The sequence below is a fragment of the Lutra lutra genome, chromosome 6 (genome assembly GCF_902655055.1).
Source record: "Lutra lutra chromosome 6, mLutLut1.2, whole genome shotgun sequence".
Lineage (NCBI taxonomy): Eukaryota > Metazoa > Chordata > Mammalia > Carnivora > Mustelidae > Lutra > Lutra lutra.
Genome location: NC_062283.1, coordinates 97,621,120 through 97,643,915, shown reverse-complemented (window position 1 = coordinate 97,643,915; position 22,796 = coordinate 97,621,120). Strand labels below are relative to the sequence as shown.

Genomic DNA, 22,796 nt, shown 5'->3' with positions numbered 1-22,796 from the left:
AGCCACCTACCTTTTCAAAAATGAGTTATTTATTTATTTGACACACAGAGAGAAAGAGCATGTGTGTGCATGAGAGCGCACACAGGCAGAGGGAGATGCAGAGGGAGAGAGAGAAGCAGGCTCCCCATTGAGCAGTGAGCCTGACCCAAGCCAAAGGCAGGCGCTTAACCAATTGAGCCACCCAAGCACCCCAGAATAGAGCCAGTTAGATACAACACCTATAATACTTGCATCAGGAAACTTCAAGTGGATTTGGAAGATAAAATTTTCCTTTTTTTAATTTATTAATTAAGTCAATTAAAATTAAAATGAGTAGTATATTTCTGAGTTTGACTACTTTCACTATTAAAAAAATCTACTTTGACTTTAAGGTGAGAACATTTTTGATTACTTAGACTCTTTCTCTAATAACTGCTCCTGTAAAACTTACACAAGTAATTCAGTAATTCTTGAGGCTCTGCCCTGGAGTGACAGTGTAATGACAGAAGGACAGCAGGAAAACTACTAAATGTTAAATCTCCTGACACCAAATTCAGAGGTAGGGATGCTTTTGAGTCATTTAGTTGGTACTTCTGGTAAAGAAGACCACGACACCTGACCAAATATGTGGTTGTCTAAATTTTAGGGTAAACATGAATCACTAGAGGTATTCCAAATATGAACTGAATTAGTCACTTCATGCAAAGTCAGTAAGGCAGTACACTCAGAACTGTATGTTGGCCGAGGAGAAGTTCTGGTTTTTCTCAGGGAAATATACTAATCAGTGGCAGCTGTCCATCTCAAGAGATAGAAAAGAAGACTGAGAGTTCTTCTGAATAGAAGAGTCTGTGTGTGTTATTTTCTTCTTGGATGAATTAGGGTAAGGTTCAGAGAAGTGTCTATCTTTTTTTGGCATATTTAACATGCACATTAGATTAGAGCAGGAACAAGCATTAAAGAAAATTTGAAGTGTGTATATGGACACATTTAAAACTTCAGTGATAAAGACACACAAAACTCATGGGGGATGCCTGGGTAGCTCAGTCACTTAAGCGTCTGCCTTTAGCTCGGGTCATGATCAGGGTCCTGGGATCAAGTCCAGCATCCAGCTCCCTGCTTAGTGGGGAGTCTGCTTCTCACTGTCCCTCTGCCACCCTGCTTGTGCTCTCTCCTCCTTTTTATCAAGTAAATAAATAAATAAATTAATTAATTAAAAAATAAGAAAAACTCATGGAGTTCTTAAAAGCAAGTTTTTTAAGTTCTTAAAGCAAACAGTTCTTAAGCAAAAACAAGCCAGCCAAGCCTGCTACAAAATTCCCAATTGGTAAAAAATTAAAAATTGGATCAAGAAATGACAGGATAGGTTAAAAATGCAAAATGGGGGATGGGTGGGTATAATGTTTTATGTGTACAATGTTTACATGTGTATTATTTTAATGTATTAGTAAATGTAAAGTAAGGTTTTATTTTTTAAAGACAAGGAGATGAGTATTAATAAAAAGCTCCATAATTTCAAACAAACAAAAACTCCATAATTTGTACAAATGCATTTTAAATGTACGTTTGGAGGCTCAGCAGTTTCAAAATGTTTCTGTTTGGACAAATAAACTGCAAAAGCTCAATTAAAATATTTAAAAATATAAAACTTCACTGGTAAAAGGAATAAATCAAATAGTTGCTTTTAAAATGTTTCTTCAAAGGAATAACTACATATAAAAGCATTTTGTATAAAAAACAAACTCAGTACTAGTCACTTTAATATTAATATAAAAATTATATTAATTTTAATATAATCAATTAATTATATTTCTGACATTTAAAAATTGGCTTTTCAGACTGTGGACTAAAACAATGTGAAGTTAATAAATAACTGCATTTACCAAAAAACTAGTAAGAAGGAAAACAATGAGGTATAACTCAAATCGCCTGTGATTAAAAAGTCAATGGTGAGTATGTCCATTTTAGACAAAAATCTCAAAACCTTGCTACCAAAAATATGTCACCAAAATAAACGTCAAAGACAAACTGTACTTTATAGGCTTATAAGATGTAAATTTAACAAAAGGTTGGAGAAAAATAAACATTAAAATCAGAAGAGCATTAATGGAAATTCTACAAATTTAAGTTTAAAGCAAAGTAGTACTAAATAATAACAAAAGGGGAGAAAGTGGAATTCTGTATTTCCAAGTTTCATGCTAGCTAAACATATGCCAGAACTGTTACAGAGGAGTGTGCATGTATGTACATGAGAGGGACAAAATGAAACTTTGAGACCTTTCTGAGGAACGTAGTTGCTTAACCTCAGTGCTTACATTTTTTAGATCAGATCAGAGTTTCACATTGTTGGCCCCAGTGGCATTCTGACCTAGGAAGTTCTTTGTTGTAGGGCAGTGCTGTGTGCACTTGAGCATCATCTCTGGCCCCTCTGTACGAGATACCAGTAGCACCCTATTCCTACTGTTGGGACAACTAATAATGTCTCCAGATATTGGCAAATAAATGCAGAGAAGCAAAATCATCCCTGCTTGAGAAACACTAACACAGAACATACAATCTCAAATTTATATAAACATATAAAGGCTTATTTTTATTTTTTATTTTTTTTATTTTTTTAAAAAGATTTTATTTATTTATTTGACAGAGAGAAATCACAAGTAAGCAGAGAGGCAGGCAGAGAGAGAGGAGGAAGCAGGCTCCCCGCTGAGCAGAAAGCCCGATGTGGGGCTCGAACCCAGGACCTGGGATCATGACCTGAGCCGAAGGCAGCGGCTGAACCCACTGAGCCACCCAGGTGCCCCAAAAGGCTTATTTTTAAAAAAGTCTATACTTTTTGTGGTGCCTAGGTGGTTTAGTCTTTAAGCTGCTGCTTTCAGCTAAGTTCCTGATCCTGGGGTCCTGGGATCAAGCCCTGCATCAGGTTCCCCACTCAGGAGGGGCCTGTTTCTCCCTCTTCCACTGCCTCTCCCCTCCCGGGACTTGTGCCCCCCCCCAACACTCTAATAAATAAATAAAAATCTTCAAGAAAAAAAAAAGGCTATACTTTTAAACAATTTTGATATTTAAAAATCTGCCATGTCTTTGGGGTGACTGCAATGCAATTTTAGTTACACAGACATTCTCCACAGCAATCCTTTTTGACTATTCACCAAGAAAAGTGACTCTAGCAGATCTAAAACAAAACCAGAGCAAAGCCTGGTTCTTTTAACAAATGCAAATTCTCTCTCACCAGGCCTCCCTAGCTTGAATTTACTAACCTGACTTTTGCTCCTCAATTTTTGTACTGAATTGCTTTGACACTTTCCATATCCACTTTTTAGTCACTACCCTAATTGACTTCCCTGTAAATGTAGTAATCATAGTCTTCATAAAATTTTTCAGTGATCTTAGCTCTTTCCTCACTGTTTTATTTCTCTGCCATATTTAAGGCTCATACCCTTTAGAAAATCTAACAACTCAATAATATAAATTAGAAAAAAAGGAAAAGAAAGTTGTATCCGATTTATTTCTGTATAAAAAGCAAACTGTATTCAAATTTGGAATGCTACAGTAAAGGCATTTAAATAATGATACTGCTGTGGTAGAGTAGATTCAGAAAGAAGAGAAAATGATTACAAAATGACTGACTCTCTAGAGACCAAAAAACCAGAATTTTCAGAGGGGTAGAAAGCAGTCTACACGTACATTTGATCCATATGAATCCACACTAGAAAATATCCATGGATTTTGGAAGATTGACCTATATATACAGAAAAGATCCATGCTATTCTACCAGTATGTTTAAAGATCAAATCTTGGCACTTTAAAGGTAAAAATCCCGGAATTCAATCATATTCCTCTTGATGCCACAAAAAAATGAATTGGATTAACCATAGCAAAACACCGAAAGAAATGATCTTATGTCATTTGTTTCTATCACAGGAAAATAGTACTGTAAGAAGCTTATAATTTATCTAAATTAAAAAATAATTTCCAAAAAATCTGTATTTTTTAATAACTTACTTTAAACAAGGGACATTATCACGAAGCCCATCAGATGAACTGCTACTGGTAGAAGGATGAGACTGAGGAGGAATGGGCTGAGGAGTAGAACCCCCAACTGGTGTTGGCAAAGGCGGTGCCTGTTCTCCCTCTGGGGATTCCACATCATTTATCTCATATAACAATCGAACTTCAAGCATCTGTTGTAAAAAAAAAAAAAAAAAAAAGGTTTGAAAAAAAAGACTGTTTGCCTACTTTGAATAATTATTAGAATATTTCATACAGTTTATACACATACCCATATATGCTTCAGTGGGAACAACATTTTTAAAGGTAAAAATGTAGTAAGATTTCTAACAGTAAAGATTTAGCAAAGAAAAAACATGTTTCTGACTCAGCTTTTTAAAAATGATTTTAGAATTTACCGCATTCCTGTTAATACCAAATTAGAGTATGCTTATATTCATATTAACTTTCCTCAAATGAAACATATAGTATATATAAAGAGTTAAATTTAAATGCTCACTAAAAAGATATGGGTAAACTATACTATTTTCCACAAAAGATAGATGGCAATGTAAACACTTAAGTGTTCTTTAAAATTCTAGATAAAACTGATCCCAAATAATCTAAATAATTCAATTTTAAAATGTCAGACATCTGACACTGAAAATAATTAAGAGATTATTACTGGAATGACTTCTGTAATCACTTCTTGTTTGCTGAATCTATAAATAATAACATGAGCGGAAACTCCAGCTATGCACAGCATTCTACTTTCTGGACACCAGGAGATGATCTGAATGGCATACGGATCTTCATCTACAATGTCTGTGTTTGGCCTCTCATCTTTATTTCTTGACTTTTCAAATACTTTCGATGTCTTTAGTTTATATAGTACTTGTAGAGTTACTAAAAGAAAACATAATATATTTTAGATACTTTAATACAAATAGGACAAATATAAAATAATATGTAATCAGACGTACTATCTAAGGAAAATAGCCTTTATTCATTTGAACCATATTTTTCATTCCAGGTCTACATTTCTATTAGACTTTTAGATGAAGCAATCACTGTACCTATTGACCAAAAAATTGTATTCATTAAGAAAAAAATGCATCATGATGATGAATTTAGGTAACCTGAAAAAAATGACTGATGAAAAGATTTTGTAAAAAAAAAAAAAAAAGGTATAAATATAATGAAAATAACGTATTTGCTTTCTAAAATGATTTCCTACTTATTTTCTCTATTAAAGGTACTAATACTATCTCACATTTCTACATGATGAAACAGAAAATACCCTGAGTTAACTGGATTCTCACTGCTTACTATGTATGTTTTGCAAACACTGACAATTTTTTCCCTTTTTTGCTATTGTGTAACCACCATATACATATTCTGCAAAGACGGCACAAATTACTGTTAGCTTGGAATCAGGCATTAAAATTACTCTATAAATTTCTATTGATTTGAAATATATTCCCTCTCTCTCTTTTTTTTTTTTTAAAGATTTTATTTATTTATTTGACAGACACACAGTGAGAGAGGGAACACAAGCAGGGTGAATGGGAGAGGGAGTAGCAGGCTTCCTGCCAAGCAGGGAGCCAGATGCGGGGCTCGAGCCCAGGACCCTGGGATCATGACCTGAGCAGAAGGCAGATGCTTAACGACTGAGCCACCCAGGTGCCCATATATTCCCTCTCTTATTTTTGAGTTAAAAAGAGAAAGTCTGATGAAATTTTGAACAAAGGATTTGATTAATTCTGTTGAGAATCCTTCTTAATTTACTAGTTAATATCCATAAAAATATTTACCTCTATCAGAAATTCTAAACTTGTATACTTCATAAATCACATATTAACTTTATAGCTTCTAAATTTTAAATTAAATGTTGGTTACAAAATTATTATAAAACAGATTGTATAGAAGCAGTGATTGCATAACATGTAACAAGTAATATTCTAAATACTTACTTGCAGAAGCATCCCAGAACTTAACTGACCCATCAGCATGCCTATGAAAAGCAAATGAGTTAAAATTGTGAAGAAAAAAAGAAAAAAAAAAATCACATATTTTTCTTTCTTTGAAGTATACTGTTATTTGAAAAGATAGCAACCAAATGAAGAAAGGTAAAATTCAGGGTAAGTTGGCAGGTTCTAAACAATAACATTTCTTAATATGTTACAGCATAAAAGAAAGCGATACTTGCCCAATTAATTAAAGTCTATATACTCTTAATTATATTTAGCTATTAGTGATTTAGTGGCAAAACAGGATCTTACTTACCCTGTAATAATTATTTCTGGGTAACTTTGAACACCCAAGCCCCAATTACCTCCATTAATGGGCCATTCCTATAAAAAAAGATTATTGTATAAAGCAACTTCCAAGCATACCATACATCTCTATATATATTTCTATGACAACAGTAAACAACATATTTTGCTTCCAAAAAGGACTATTTATTTTCTCTAAAAGCGATATCAATGTTATCAAATACTCCAAGGTGATAAATATAAAATGCTGAAATGTAAGATTAAATACTAAAACTCATGTTCAATACCTTTTTGCTGTAACCTTGCCGCTTCTGTCTAGCTCCAACAGAATAAAGTGCAGGAATAAGGTCCACAGGACAATCAGCAAAATATTCGCAACATGTAACAGGGGATTCATGTATAGTCAAAGGGTAGGGATTTTCAAATATAGGATATCTTTAACAACAGGGAAAGAAAAATATTTATTAATTTAACGAAATTAATATAACAATAAAAACTTTAAAAAATATTTACAGCTTTGGAATGAAAACAATTTTTTAACTTTGATTTAAAGATAACATCCTCTGAAGGTCTATATAACATTATCTGAACTTATAAGTTTTGGGATACAATGTTCTTTTCCGTATTTTTAGAAATTACATACATTTTACCATAGAGATTAATAGATTTACTTCATGCATACATGTTTAAAAAAAAAAAGGCATCTTTTATAATGCACATTGCTCAGTTAGAACAATGTACCATGTGACACACACTGGACTGAGTGCTTTATATATACATATACCTTATTTACTTCCTACACCAAACTTATGATGTGGACATTTTACTGAAGAACAAACACTTAAGAGTAATGTCCCAAAGGCACGCCATCTAACAAGGAGAAGCAGAATTTAAACAGTGCTCCTAACCATTAAGGTGTAAGGTTCTCAATCAACAGATGCCTCACCTTTATATCAATAGAGCTAATAAAAATTTTCAGTTCTCCTTTTTTTTCCAATCAATGGAATACAATAATATTTAATCTAGAGATACTCTCTTGTTTCAATGATAATCTAAATAAAATTCTACCTTAAAGGTTTTCTAGATATGAAGTTATTTCATTAAATAAAGCAAAAAATGCTTTCCAAAATCTCAAAATTAAAGTAAAATCCTAACTAAATACACAATGATATTTCTCTTCTGGTTTGAATTCCTTGAGAATGGCTAATAAAAATATCATGAAAACCAGAATATGGCTATAAAGTCTAAAAAATTCAGAGTGTCTCATCTGCAAAAATTAGATGTATTTATCAGTCTACTACTGGTAATAATTTAAAAATTAAAGAATAATTTCAGAAAATTCCTTTCTAGATTTCAAAATGGACCGAACTGTCATTACTCATTCCTCAACCACACATAAAAACACAGAAAAAAACCTCAAACAAAAACATGAATTAAAAAATGGCAGGTAACTTTTTTCTCTTTAAAAACACATTTTATAATACTTAAGCTCAATAATCTTACTATTATTAGACATTTAACTGATTCATTTGCTATTTTTATTTAAAATGCCTAGCCACAGGTTATTTGCACAGTATTTTAATTTAAATATTTTTTGGTACAGATGACACATAAAAGTCTCACATACTATTTGAAAACTTAGCTAAGGGAAAAAAAAATAAAATCTATTAAGAGGAAGTTATTCTAGGGCACCTAGGTGGCACAGTCAGTTAAACATCCAACTCCTGGTTTTGGTTCAGGTCATGAGCTCAGGGTCATGGGATCCGGTCTTGCATTGGGCTCTGCCCTCAGCATGCAGTGGGCTTAGGGCTGTCTCTCCCTCTCCCTCGGCACGCTCCCCGCCCTCCACCCTTGCACTGTCTCTCTCTAAAATAAATAAGTAAATCTTTAAAAAAAAAAAGAATAAGTCATTCTAGGGCTACCAATTTTTTTTTATTATCAATGTATTTTTTAGATGCTATTTGAGATAGGGGGAGAAGCAGATTCCCTGCTAAGCAGGGAGTCCGATGTGGGGCTTGATCCCAGGACCTCAAGATCATGACCTTAGCTAAAGGCAGACGCTTAACAGACTGAGCCACCTGGGCATCCTTAGGATTACCATTTAGAAATAATATTTTTAAATTCCTCCATTATGGTGGAAATATAAACATACATACACACACACACACACACACACACATAAAATCTATATATAATATGTATATATAAATATAATCTATGTATATTATCTATCTAATTTTTAAAACAGATAAAAATACCCAACTGATAATTACAGGTAGCACATAAGTTGATGTAAATCTAGGAATGCCTTAAAATAAGGTAAATAATACTGTTCACTTATACTTCAGGGTTTCCTAATCCTGGTACTATTCACATTTTGGATCAGAAAATTCTTTATTATGAGGGACTCTCCTATGCACTGTGGATGTCTAGCAGCATCCCTGTCCTCTACCACTAGATGCCAGCAGCTTCTATAAGACATTCACACAGACGTTAAGTATCTGGGGGGAGAGGGGGGAAATAGTAAAATTGTCCCTGAAAAACAATGAATATGAATGGGTAAAGTCAATTAAATATTTAATGATTATCTCCAGGAGATACAAATATTACTTATTTGCAATGTACTTTAATTCAAAGATGTTATAAGTAAACATACTATCATCTATGTTAGAAAAAGCAGAATATGGCAAATACCACAAAAAGTTGCCAAGTAGCTATGGTGGCAATTCACAGATTTTATATATATATATATATATATATATATATATATATATATATATATTTTTTAAAGAGAGATGGGGAAACATTTAAAGAGGAGATGAGGGCTGACTTTGAAAGATTTATGGAGTTTTGACATCAGTGAAGCAAGTGAAGTTTGCAGCTCTTGGGAGCCATATAAGAAAAAGCATTGAAGTTTGATCATAGTTCAGTTTTTCTAGGGAATAAGGCACCTGCAGGAAGACAGTGAGAAATCAGGCTGGAAAGGTAAGTAGAAGGTAAGCTTCTACTGTGTAGAGCAGCAAGCCAAGGTGGTGCTCTCATATCAAACAACGGTAGCAAGCACAGTGGTTTAAAGAGGAGAATCACAGGGTGCCAGTTGGCTCCATTAGCCGAGTATGAGACTCTTAAAAGAGGACAGTGACAAGCTTGGTGCTATGTGTAAAATTACTCTGACAATGGGATTCGTGACAGTGCCAGAGAGTGCACTGGGGTGGGGAGAGCACAAAGCTTATCTGGAGGTAAACTGTGATGGGATCAATTCTGGACTTATTTTGTCTGCCCGCACGGTGACCAGGTATTAAGTTGAATCATATTAAATTTCAGAAGTTCAACAAATGTTGGCTTAAAAAAATGGAAACTCTGTATAAGCAACATACTGGATCTGGTAACTCTGGCAGGGAATTAGAAATGTGTGCCTGGATCTGTAAAAAGAGGTCAAGATTATGGATATAAATAAAGTGTTTTCAAATAAACCCTAAGCTAAAAAGATTCTCTTTCACCACATACTAAAATAAACTCACCAAATTTTATTTCTTACCCATTTTGTGCCAGGTCTATAAGTACTAAATCCTTTTCCAGAAGAACTACTACAGCATATGGTTCCTGAAAATCTAGAATAGGAAAACAATGTTTTAAATAGTTTTTAAATAGTTTTAAATATGCAAGAAGATAGATAGGGAATTAGATCATAAACATTGCTTGGTTTTTTTTTTATTATTTTGTTCCATTCTCTCCAGTATGTAACATTCTGATCTTGTACTACATGAAATTTAAGACAATTTTGTCTTAAATGAGATAGATCTATTAATAACTCAGAAAAAATTATCTCAGTTTTGTAAAGATGAATAAGACAAGAAGTTTACAGTAACTTCTATGGTATTGCAAAATCCAAGGCGGGGCATGGGCAACAAACCCAAAATTTAAATCACAACAACTTTAAGAACAATTCTTACTATTGCATCTCATAGGAACTCGAGTACTACTATACTGCTACAATTTCTTAGATATTTTATATGTACCTGTTTAACTATAAAATGCATCACAGCTTTACATTTCAATTGGCCTCAAATGAAGTAAAACGGATCCAGATTTAAATTCCTCTTGAAAGAATATATGTTAGTTGTGATGGCTAATTTTATGTCAGCTTGTCTTTGCTTTGGTGTCCAGCTGTTCAGTGAAACACAAACCCAAATGTTGCTGTGAAGGTGTTCTTTAGATGTGATTAACATTTAAAATAGTAGACTCTGAGTAAAGCACATATCAGATTTAATGTGGGTGGGCTTCAGTCAGCTAAAGGCCTGAAGAGCAAAGACAGGTTCTAAAAAAGAAGCAATTCTGCCTCAAGACAACTCTTCTCTGAATGTTCAGCCTGCCATCTTGCTCAATGAATTTGACTTAGTAGCCTCCACATGTGCATGAACCAGTTCCTTAAAATAAATTCATTCTCTTTCTCTCTCTCTCTCTTCTTCTCTCTATACCCTATTGGTTTTGTTTCTCTGGAGAACCCTGATTAATATACTAGTGTTCTATAGAATTCTAAAATGTTTCTTAATGTCCATAGTTTTGTTTGCCCTTAAGTGGCAATAAAGGCTACTATCTCATACTAACCAGATAAAGCTTATTAAACAAAATTAACTTTTGAGATAAAACTTGCAAAGTTATAAAGACAGCATCTCTCTCCCAGAAGAATTACAGCACACTAAGACAAGGAAACTACAGGTCTTTGCTCTGAATAGCAGATATCTATAGAGAATGAGTTTTAAAGATGCAAAGCTTATTACCATTTGGGTATGGTGTTTCACACAGCGTTAGAAAATCAACAATTGAATAGTCCATTTCCAGCACAGCAGTACTCTTCCCATGCATAACTGTTAAGCAGGGTCTTCTTCCTACAGTATCATAGGACAAACCTCCTGATAAAATAATAAAAGGTTCCCTGAAAATAAAATACATAGGCAGATTATAAATAGCATAGTGGAGACTATTTTCTTGCTGTATTGTAAACGTTTTAAATAGTGAAATAATAAATTCTAACATCTTAATGCATGATTTAATTGAATACTCGTGGATTTTTTAAATGGCATTAGGTAAGACCCAAGTGAATTCATGAAAATTAACCTACAGTAAGAATGAACATTGACCACGTTTGACTCTCATACCTCGCCTTGGTCCCTAAAATTTTTTTCTTTAATCCTCTTTATACAACTGTCAAAAAAGTATCTCTGTGTTTCTACTGGTCAAGTCTCCTGAATGTACAGCCTTTATTTCCAATCCTAATAGGCAGGCCTTCTCAACAGATCTACGAGAGCATTTATGGCCTGAGGCATCCACTGTATGTAACAAATTAACTTCTCATTGATGTAGCAGGAATGTACTAGCTATAAATCACCCTTGAGAAAACAGTTATTCAAAATCATTTTCTAGAGGACTTCCGGAATTTTGGCTGGTATGCTATCCAACCACAGCTCCCATGTACATCCACTAGCTGCCAGCTTGCCACTTCTGATTACTCTACAACTGTCTCCCTATTAGCCATTATTTAATGATTTATCTAGATTCACTTTTTAAAACTGTATCCTTAAATATGCAAAAGGAAAAATATCTTTTCATATGTTTTGGCCTGTATTTATCTTTGTCTTGATTATTCATGCTTTTTGTCCATGTTTTCATTAGATTAGTAATCCTTTTCTAATTGTTTGGTAAGAGTTCGTTGATTCTAAGGAATTAGCTTTGATCTGCTATATGTCTCATCATTTGTTGGGTGGGAAGCTGTTTATGGTACATCAAACAGATGATTTTAAAAGTTTGATATAAGATTTTCTTAAATCCCCTCATGATATTTTAGGTACTTTCTAAATACTTATTCTAAGTTCAGTAGATTCACCTACTTCCTCTTCACATCGGGTATAAGCAGTATGTAATAATACAGAATTGTTAAAAATGCTAGTCCTTATTCACTTATTATTTTTTTAAAAATGCCAATTCTTATATTTAACTTGAAGCTTGTTTGTTTATTGTTATATGGCTGTGAATAATAAGACAATTAGAGTAAAGCAATATTTTGTTACTTAAAAAAAAAGTGCTTGTTCTGGAACTAAGCTGCCTAAATTTAAATTAAATCTCAGCTCTGGTTTCCTTTCTGTGTGATACTGAAAAGTTGCTTAACCTCTCTATGGAGACCGAGTGGTATCTATATACCCTTGACAATTACTGAATTAATATACACAAAGCACTGGCATCAATGTGCGGCACATAGCATATCTTTGTAAGATTTACCTATTATTACTACTATCATCAAATTACCATTATTATCCATTATGAAAGTTCCCCTTCTTTTGGCATGTGGAAACATTAAAATTTCTAAATTGTTTATTTTTATCTAAAATAAACTCTAAAATAAATAAACTCCACTAAAATTTACTTAGAGTAGTAGTACAAATGTGTAATTTATAAGGAAATACAAATATTAGGTCAAATAACTCAATTTTTTTAATACTGAAACATTTTACCTATTTTTATATAATGGGATATGTGTATGTGTGTATAGTATTTTATTTAAAACTATACTCTCATATATCCTTGTTTTAGTTTTTTTCATAGAATTTATCATTAAAACTTATTTTGTTCATTGTTTTTCTCATTAAATTTTAAGCTCCATGAGGGCAAGGAGATTTGTTCATTTTGTTCCTTGCTATATCCAAAACTTGGTGAATTAGTAGAATGAATACATAAATGAATGGAATTAACAGAAATGTATGTTACACTAACCACTCTTTAGCTTACACTATCATTTAGATTTTTCACCACTAAAATGATTTTGTTAATATTATTTTTCCTCCTAAGTGACAATAATCAAGGTTAAAATTCCCAAACAGAACTATACCAATACATTGTTTCAATCACTTTGCATAGTGTTATTATTATGACTATAGTTAGGAAAGCATATTTAATTTTCTTTCCTTTTGTTCCAGATATAATGAATAAATAGGATACATTTCCTCTCTTGCGTACTTTGAAATTTTCCATACAATTGAATATAAAATACTAGAAAGAAGGATGAAGACTCTGACTTCATCTTTTATAGACTGGAGGCCCAGGCCATGTATTTTATAAGTAATATTTCAAAAATAGTCTGATAAATGCTTTCACATATAGCCAACTTAAAAAAAAAAAAAGCATTGTTAATATAAAAACCAGGAACAGGGAGATGCTGAGCTACATAATAGAATAAAATTTCCATGGAAATATCAGGTAGGTTTGCCAGATAAGTCACCAGTTTATTAGATAAATTGTTAATAATGGTATTTAATAACATCATGGCAATTAGGTAGGTTTATCCTCAAAAGGCAACTAAGTGTGTATTCAGTGGCCTTGTAAGTTGCCTACACTTCTTTTCTAAACTTAGGAAAGAAAAAAATACATGAAAAAAATAGGAATAAAAATATAAGAATAAAAACATATGAGTAAGAAGCAGTTTCAAAGAGATACCAAGTTAATATTCTTTTTCATAATAAAAGTTCCCCAAATCTAGCAATAAATGCATGTATATATATATATGCATACATATATGTATACATTTAAAGACATTTTTTTCCCCTTAAATCTTAAATGTGTTGTTTTTAAAAAAAAATAATCTAAGTTTGCCAGGCAGGAATCACCTGATTTATGAACACCCAAGAGATTATATTTTTTCTTTATAAAGAACCAAACTTTGAAGAGTAAATATTAATGAGATGAATACTTTACAACAAGTAGTCATAAATGCAATGATAAGTATTTTAATACTAGATATTGAAAATTACATAAACTGTTTTGTTGGCATTTAGAATTATATAAAAAACTCTAGAAATCTAGATTATTTCTAGGTATTATATGAATTATGGAGGTGGAGAATCTGTTTTTAAACACAATGTTAGTTTTTTTGATGTTACAGTAAGACCTGGAGAAAAGATAATTTTTATCCCATAACTTAACATCGAATTTCAGTAGAATTTCTTTTAATGATACTGGGTGCTCCTCAAGACTATCACTTTGTGAAGATATCTGCATTAGAAGGGTGTCTGGACATTATAATAACTTATTTAATCATTTAATCATTCACTCATTCATTCATTTATGAGACCAAGCGCCATGCATGTGCTCATGCAGGGGTAGGCAGAGGAAGAGGAAAAGAGAATCTTAAGCAGGTTCCATGCTGGGCGTGGAGCCTGACATGGGGTTAGATCTCATCACCCTGAGATCATGACCTGAGCTGAAATGAAGAGTCAGATGCTTAACTGGGACTGAGCCACCCAGATGCCCCTGGACCTTTCATAATCTGATTGAAATTTTTAAGAGGCTGAACACTTTTAATTAATTCCTTTGTCTTCTAACCTCCCCAGACTGGCCTTAATAAGTGGTTTGGCTCAAGTTGTGTTTCATATGAAGCACTCTTCAGTTAAAGGAAGTACTTCTACCCAAAAAGCCATTTTTATAACCAATTTGCTCAGCTCAGTTCTGCAACATTATCCATTCATTCAAATTTATTTTGAGCACCTGTATTCCTGAGAATAAAACAGTGCACTCACGTCTAGTCTACATGAGCACGCACATTGGGACAAGTGTTACAAAGAGAATAAAACAATGTGGAATGGTAGGCTGACTGTGAGGGAGGCCACAGAGCAGTTACTGTAAGAGTGGTCAGAAAAGATCCCTGAAGTAATGACAGATGAGCTGGCTGGAATGATGAGGAGACAGTCAAAGAGCTTGGGGTTGGGAGAAAAGGGATGCACATTCTAGGCAGCAGGAATAATGGCAAAGACCGCAAGTCAGGAATGAGTCTGGTACATCTGAGGAACTAAATGGCCAATGGGGCTACAACACAGTGCGTAAAGCAATATGTGATAAGAGATGACACAACTCCAAATCTTGTAAAGTGCATCCTGTTCCCTGTATTAGGATCTTAAGAACCTGTCTCCTCCATATCAGCCCCAAGATAACTTTAGTTCTGGCCCTAATAACCCACAGCTGAAATTATTATAATAGCATTTGCACACATTGTTTATTGCCTGAGATATACTTCCCCTCATTTTCTGTTTGACTTTAGCATTCTAAAACTCAGTCTAATTACTATCTCCTCAGAAAAACCTTCCCTGATCCATCCACCCTGATTGTGCTTGGTTCCCTTTCTGTGTTCCTAGAATCCTGTGCCTACTTCTTCTCAGCATTTACCACACTGAATTGTCATTATGTTTATCTAGTTTCCCTTTGTATTGTGAGCTCCTTTAGGAAACAGAGGGTATAACTACCTCTGCATCCCCAGGCCCTAGCTAGGGATCCCAAAAAGTGTTTAACAAATACATATTTAAATACCACTAAACCCATCACTCAGATGGTCACTAATACTAGGACTTACAGTCAGAAATGCTATAGGATTTGGTAATATTTGGCCAAATTTGGTAATAGACACTGCCTAAAGTCGTTTGAAATGTAACTGTTGTGCTGTTCTGATACTCTTTCTGCATAATTAGTACTGCCACCTGTTATTATTCACTACTTCTATGTATTTTTAAAATTGGAATTTAAGCTCCAAATTCTCTCATATGTCCTTAATTTACATTACTAAACTTATTAAATTCTCCAACTTTCATCAAATGCAGATGTGCCCTTCTATTTCAAAGGAAACACTTAACTATAAATTTGGTGAACAGAATTATACCTTGGCTCTTGAAAGCTAACAGTTATCTTCTCTTTACTACTCTAACCTCAGTGCTCAACTTTATTTGGGGGTGGTGAGGAGCAGAGGAAGCATAAGAGAGGAAATCTTAAGTAGGCTCCACACCCAGTACCAACATGGGGACTTGATCTCACAACACCTGAGATCATGACCTGAGCTGAAATCAAGAATCAGCTGCTTGACCAACTGAGCTGCCAAGGCGCCCCCCCAGTGCTTAGCTTTTTATTGAATGAATATATGACTTTTATGAGACCGTACATCAAATTTCTAAGATTCTCAGTTCAAATTCTGATTCCAAATTATGATTATCTAATTTGAATAGTCTTAAGAAAAATCTATGCAACTATGATCTCATATTTGTTGTCAAATTGCTTACTTTTCACATAAAAGCTAAAGGCTAAGTTTTTTGAAGTATCATATCAAAATGAAATAATCAAAAATGAGGGTTTCAAAAAATGAATTTTTAAGGGCTGAAAAGCAAAAAAGAAAACTTAAAATATAGGGAGATGAATTAAAAGCACTTTTTTAATCATGGAATGCTACAGTTTCAAACAATGCTTCTTAAACTGTCTGTGGTTAAGAACTATTTAAAAAAATCTAATTCATTGAAAATCTTTGTTTTGTCAGAAAAACAACTAAATGTGTCCACTGATGTTGTGGTAATATCAAATGATATTCAAGTTTCCATACTCTTACTTTTGATTTCTGTATTTAATCTCAGAGAGTTAGCCGACTGGAACCATTCATGCACCATACTTGGAATGGCACTAGTCTAGAAAACAAAAAGTTGAGCCTTCTGAGGATACTGCTTTGACTTACCCTATCATGACCAGGGAGATATGTGAGGGTGTCACTGAAGACCTCACTGCAAGGTGCCAAACTCCCTCACACTCTGAAGTTAATTCAGAAGCCATGGAATTCTTTAAAACAACTATTTGATAAGAGAACTACTGCTTAGTTATGACAAGTTTTCACCAGGGATCTTTTTGAGTAAACGTGAAAATAACAAGGTAGGATAAAAATAAACCATTATGATAAGGAACTGAATGCAGAGAAGCACAATGGGTCATAACCCAAGTTTTGGGAGAAGACATCTATGTTCAGATCCTAGCTCTATTACTTTGTACCTATGAGGACTGAACAACTTATTTTAATTATCTGAGCCTCAGTTTTCTCTTCTGTAATATACACCTCATAGAGTTATTATAAAGATAAAGTGACATTGCATATACATGGCTTATTACAGTGACCAGTACGAAATGCATTCTCAGGAAGTGACTATTATTTACTAGCACCATGATGATAATATTCCAGTGTCCTTCTAGTTCAGATCTATACCTCTGCCAATTTTAAGAGGACTCTCTGAGAACCAGAGTAGCCACCTCGAAGCTATGTTTCACTAGTGACTAACCCTAATACTCTCCTTTGCTAATACAGATAAAAAGATAAAAGTTTAGGGGGAAAAAATAAAGGAACATGATTTAGACAAGTTTTTGTCTAAATGAGCAATTTAACAATGGTACAGATTTAGTAGATTTGTATATTGCAGTATTTGCATAAAATTAAGATTTTAATATTGTTATGTTTATTTTATTGATATAATTTTCATGAAAAGTTATAGTAATCAGACTTAATACATATCCTTTTAGTTATCAAAAATGTGGAATCTCCAAACACTTCCATAAATTGCCATGAAGTATACAAGAGTGATACTGAGAATGTGGTCTGTGAACCCCTAAGGGTTTCCAGGATCCTTTTCAAAAGGTCGAGGGTAAAACCACTTCATTATGGTATTAAGACACTATTGGCCATTTCACTGTGGTGATATTTACACTGATGGCACAAAAGTAATAGTAGGTGGATTCAACTCCTGGTATCTCAGCATGAACCAAAGCCATGGCACCAACCTAGACTACTCATTTTATTCCTCATTGCTTCACGTTAAAAGGATTTTTCCCCTTCCACTTCCAAAGGTCTTTGATGAAGTAGTAAGATGACTAATTTTAAATACTGACCCTTAATATGTCTTTCTAATGTTGTGTTAGGGAAATAAAAATATACACAAAGCACTTCTGTACATCGAATTGGACAGTTATTTCCAGAAAAGCACTTGTACAGTTGTCAGAGTTGTGAGCTAAACTATCTATTATTTTTGCTTATAGGATGACTAACAAACTATAATTTAGGTTTGGGTAATTGACAGTAATCTTCCCAAAAATGAATGAAGTGAATCTTATTTTAGGAAAAGCAACTGACATTATTTGTTTACGATGATAAAATCTGGGCTTCCAAGTAAAAATCAAGAGTTTGGGAATTTCTATCTGCCATGAATTTCACAGTTTCCCAATACTTCAAGATCTTCCTCAGGAGATCAGTGGTGATATCAGCAATTTAAAGATATATAATGAAATGCCTTAATACTAGAAGATATCAAAGAGTTAATCAGTATTTTCCTATTTACCAGTGCCATGATGTTACAAAAGCATGCAAGAGTGAAAGAGTCACTGCAAGTGCTGAAAGACCAAAGAATTTTCATGGGAGAGAGTAAAAAATTTTACCAATAAGCAATTCAGATCTCCCACTACAACCAATGTTTAAGAATCTACTACTTGTCAAGTTTGGGTGTAGTGGCAAAGAATATTTACCATTATTTTAAAAGTCAAACTACATACCTGTGTAAACCTGGATTTTCTTTGTATGCCTCAATTAGAAGAACATTATCACAAAAGACCAACTGTAGAAGCAGCTGGTTCTTCTGTAGTCTATTACACTATACTTGAAAGAAATTTCCAAAATAAACAATTCTAGTACATTTTTAGAAGGAGTTATTTTTAAATGTTTTACTTATCTTAACATGCAAGGGGTTATTATTATTTTTTTATAAAGATGTTTTTAGTTAGTTTTTTTTAAAGATATTATTTAGTTATTTGACAGAGAAAGATCACAAGTAGGCAGAGAGAGAGGAGGAAACAGGCTCCTTGCTGAGCAGAGAGCCCGATGCGGGACTTGATCCCAGAACCCTGAGATCATGACCTGAGCCGAAGGCAGAGACTTTAACCCACTGAGCCATCCAGGCGCCCAGGGGTTATTATTTTTAAATGAATTAATAAGTATTTTTTTAATTCTAAACTTTATTTCTAGTAGGGTAAATATCAATAGTTAAAACCCACTTAAAGTAGATGATGTTTGGGGTTCTCAATAACTGAGTGTAGAGTCCTGAGACTAGTTTAGGGACTGATAGTATACACATAAAAATTAAGCCCACACAAAAGAAAATTGGCAATAATGACAGGCTTTCATTTTAATACAATTTAAAACAATTGGTTGTAATTATTAAGAGATTATATAATAATATAAAAGGGTGTTATAACAAAGGTAATAATAAGTAAGCTTAAGTTTATTAACAGGGACTCTATTAGTACCATACAAAGAAATAAAATGGCATTCTTCTCTAAATTATGGTCTTTTGACCATTAATACAATGATGAAGATTCACTGAAGTCTTTATGATTTCTCATTACCAGTCAAACTATAAGAACTCAGGGATTACATAGCAATAACGTGCTAAATAACATGTACTCTAATATGTGAAATTCATGTAAATGAGTGGCTGGCAAGACTCAACTTGGAGATAAGACAGAAAAAGACTCCATGAATTCTACAGTCCTCACTTAAGAAAAAGAAAAAAAAATTCTTAGAACATCTTCCCAACCTTGAAGGCAGAAGCTTAAGTGCCCCTATAAACTGAACATTTCATGAATCTTAATAAATTTAGAAGAATTATAATATTCTCTTGTGACCAGTAAAGGCTGACAGTCATAACAAAAGCTATTATAATGAAGTTGTCATGTCTATGGCAACACAGCTCTTCTCTACCTGTGCTTTCCAGGGCAAACCATCCATTCTGGTGCTGACATTAAACTGGAAAGCAAAATAAACTTAAGCATCAACATGATAAGTCAATGAGATAAAGGTACAGAATTTGGTAGACTTAACCTAACCATAAAAATTCCAGAAAAATTATGCTTTGGGGTTTCGATGTATTATAGTTTCATGATCCAGTATGGTTAGGATGCATAAAATTTATATGGCCCTACAGCAATCTGTATTAGTCCATAACTTTTTTTTTCTAGTATCAATTCAAATGAAAGAATTTTTGTAACAATTAGGCATTTTTTCAAAAAGAAATCTAAAACCTTCAATTAAGTCTTTGTCATGCAGAATATTTGTAATTACATGAACTATACATGAAGTTCATAGTGTTACAAGTATGATTTCAAAGCTTATCTCTGAAAGAACACTGCACAGTTTTCAAAATCAGGGGCACCTGGGTGGCTCAGTGGGTTAAAGCCTCTGCCTTCGGCTCAGGTCATGGTCTCAGGGTCCTGGGATCAAGCCCTGCATCAGGCTCTCTGGTCATCGGGGAGCCTGTCTCCCCCTCTCCCTCTGCCTGCCTCTCTGCCTACTTGTGATCTCTGCCTGTCAAATAAATAAATAAAATCTTTAAAAAAAAAATCATTTACTGCAGACAAGGTCTTACATGGATTTGATCCCTGTCCCCTTGAACAACATAACCTAAAGCATATAAGCTGATATCAATATATATTATAAGCAGCCCAGGACTAGAACAATTAGTGAACCATCACTAAGATATTCAGTCCATGCACAGATCATAAGTAGATGCATTTTAGAGATGGAAAAAAAAAGCAGATTAGGATGAATAATGATGGAAACCTACCCTTAAATTAGTTTCAACAAGCCATAAAGCTTTATGGATGCAACAGAGAACCAATTTAGATGATGAAGAAGGGATGGCTCTAAAAGAAGAAACCATAGGAAAGCTAATGAACTTCAGCAGTAGAAAAAAGTGTAAGAAAGTGTAAAAGAACGAAGTGTAAGAAAGGACTATCTGAATATCCTTAACAAGTAAGAGATAATTTTGGAAACAATTAGATTTGAAATGAAGCTGTGCCTTCTTATAAATAATACACATCAAAAACTACTAGACTAAAAAAAAATAACTATAAGTTTTTAAAAATTCTATTTTAGGATTTCAGAAATGGAAGATGTGTTACCAAATGAGTATCAGCCAATAATATGCCAACTTTGTTAAATTCATCTATTTCTAGATACAGGGGCATGGATAAACATATAAGTAATTTTGGTCCCTGCCAAAACATAAAAGCTGAGCTGGATGACTGCTTGCAAAAACCTAACTTGTAAAATTTTTATGAAACACCACTTAATATGCAGACGGAAACAAATTTAACTTCAGGTCCCTATTATCAGAGCAGGTTGCCTTTTCTATTATAACAGTAGTCATTTAGGAGTTCACACTGTGGTGACAAAATATAAGATGATTCCAAAGTATAAATGCTTATTTTTAAGGTAAGGAAATTACTAAAACAAAAACATCTCCCATTGATGAGACTGATGAAACTGTTACAGTTTATACTAAGTCTTTGAAGTGCACACAGTATGATACTTTCAAGAAGCAATGTGGGAACTTGTCAAGATTCATAAAAATCTTTTATCCTCAAAATTTCACCATTGGAAATTTACTGTAAAGAAACAGTACAATTGTTAAAAAAAAATCTGTTGAATTAACTATAACATCAAAAAAGAGAATCTGTTCACTACTATATTTTTATCTGTAATATGAAAAACGTGATTATAATATCAAAAACTAAATATTCAGCCAAAGGGAAGAATGTTTGTGTAAAGCACATAAGCTTTAAAATTATTTTAAGGAATAGATAAAAACTAGTAATATTTTAGACATGTTAAGTAGGAAAAAAAATTCACCAGACTGAATATGCTCTAAGAATATAATTAAGTGAAAATGTGTATGTATCTGAAAAAAGATTGAGGGGAAAATGAACAGAAGAAAAAAATTTGTTTCGAGTAGTGAAATTATAGGTAATATGTTTCTTTTGTGAAGATTTTATTTAATGTTATAATAACAAAGAAACAAACTTAGGTACTTCTAAAAACAGTCTAGAGAAGAAGATAATACTGGTTAAAAATGAAATTAACAGGGGTACCTGGATTGCTCAGTTGGAAGATCACGTGATTTTTTTTTTTCTTGGGCAACTGTAATTTTGTTACCCAAACAATGTAAGGGCATTTTCATTTTATTTACCTATTTATTTTCATTTTATTTTATTTTATTTCTTTTCAGTGTTCCAACATTCATTGTTTATGTACCACACCCAGTGCTCCATGCAATACGTGCCCTCCATGACTCTTGATCTCAGGGTGGTGAGCTCAAGCCCCAAGTTCGGCATAGAGGTTACTTAAAAATAAAATCTTTAAAAAAATGAAATTAATATTAACGATTGTGACTAATTACACTTTTGAAAAAACCCACATTTTCCCTATGAAATACCATGGAAATAGTTCGCCAATTTTTAACATCATTTCCTTATCTATGACTGTTACTTTTGGAATTACAATGTAATATAAAAATGTAGCTTATGCTGAAGAATTATCTGCTTTCTAGGCAACTCAAGAATTGCTATACAAAATAAGTTGGAATATTATTATGATTCATCCATTCGGCAAGTGTTTACCAAGTGCTTAACTGTGTTGGTCCCCACAGAAGGGGCCCAAAAGTCTTATCTTCCATCATTTGATTCCTCCAGCTTCACTCCATCCTTTGGCCAGCATACCCCACCCCTCTATTACTGCACTTTTTACTCATCATCTACTTTACTGATTTCAGGGTTCCTTTTCAGAACCCAAAACTTACCTTAATCCTAAGACTTTTAGTTCTGTAGCCAAAAAATTTTTTCAGAAGAATCCAGATCATATAATCATGTAACAATGCTTTTAGTATTCAG

The 22,796-nt window shown here is 33.4% G+C and overlaps 1 protein-coding gene across 7 annotated transcripts in view; it reads right to left on the bottom strand.

Annotated features, from left to right (window-relative positions):
- The window catches only part of STXBP5 (syntaxin binding protein 5), a 185,388-nt gene that overhangs the window by 64,683 nt on the left and 97,909 nt on the right, over positions 1-22,796 (bottom strand). For all 7 annotated transcript variants that reach the window (XR_007127922.1, XM_047732215.1, XM_047732217.1 and 4 more), the window contains exons 10-16: positions 11,021-11,175; positions 9,778-9,850; positions 6,527-6,674; positions 6,250-6,317; positions 5,937-5,977; positions 4,649-4,869; positions 3,979-4,157 (exon numbers count right to left, since the gene is read on the bottom strand). Coding sequence is in view for 6 of the 7 variants with exons in the window: in XM_047732215.1 (XP_047588171.1) it covers positions 3,979-4,157; positions 4,649-4,869; positions 5,937-5,977; positions 6,250-6,317; positions 6,527-6,674; positions 9,778-9,850; positions 11,021-11,175 (885 nt within the window). In the remaining variant the exon portion in view is untranslated. The remainder of the gene's footprint in view (positions 1-3,978; positions 4,158-4,648; positions 4,870-5,936; positions 5,978-6,249; positions 6,318-6,526; positions 6,675-9,777; positions 9,851-11,020; positions 11,176-22,796) is intronic.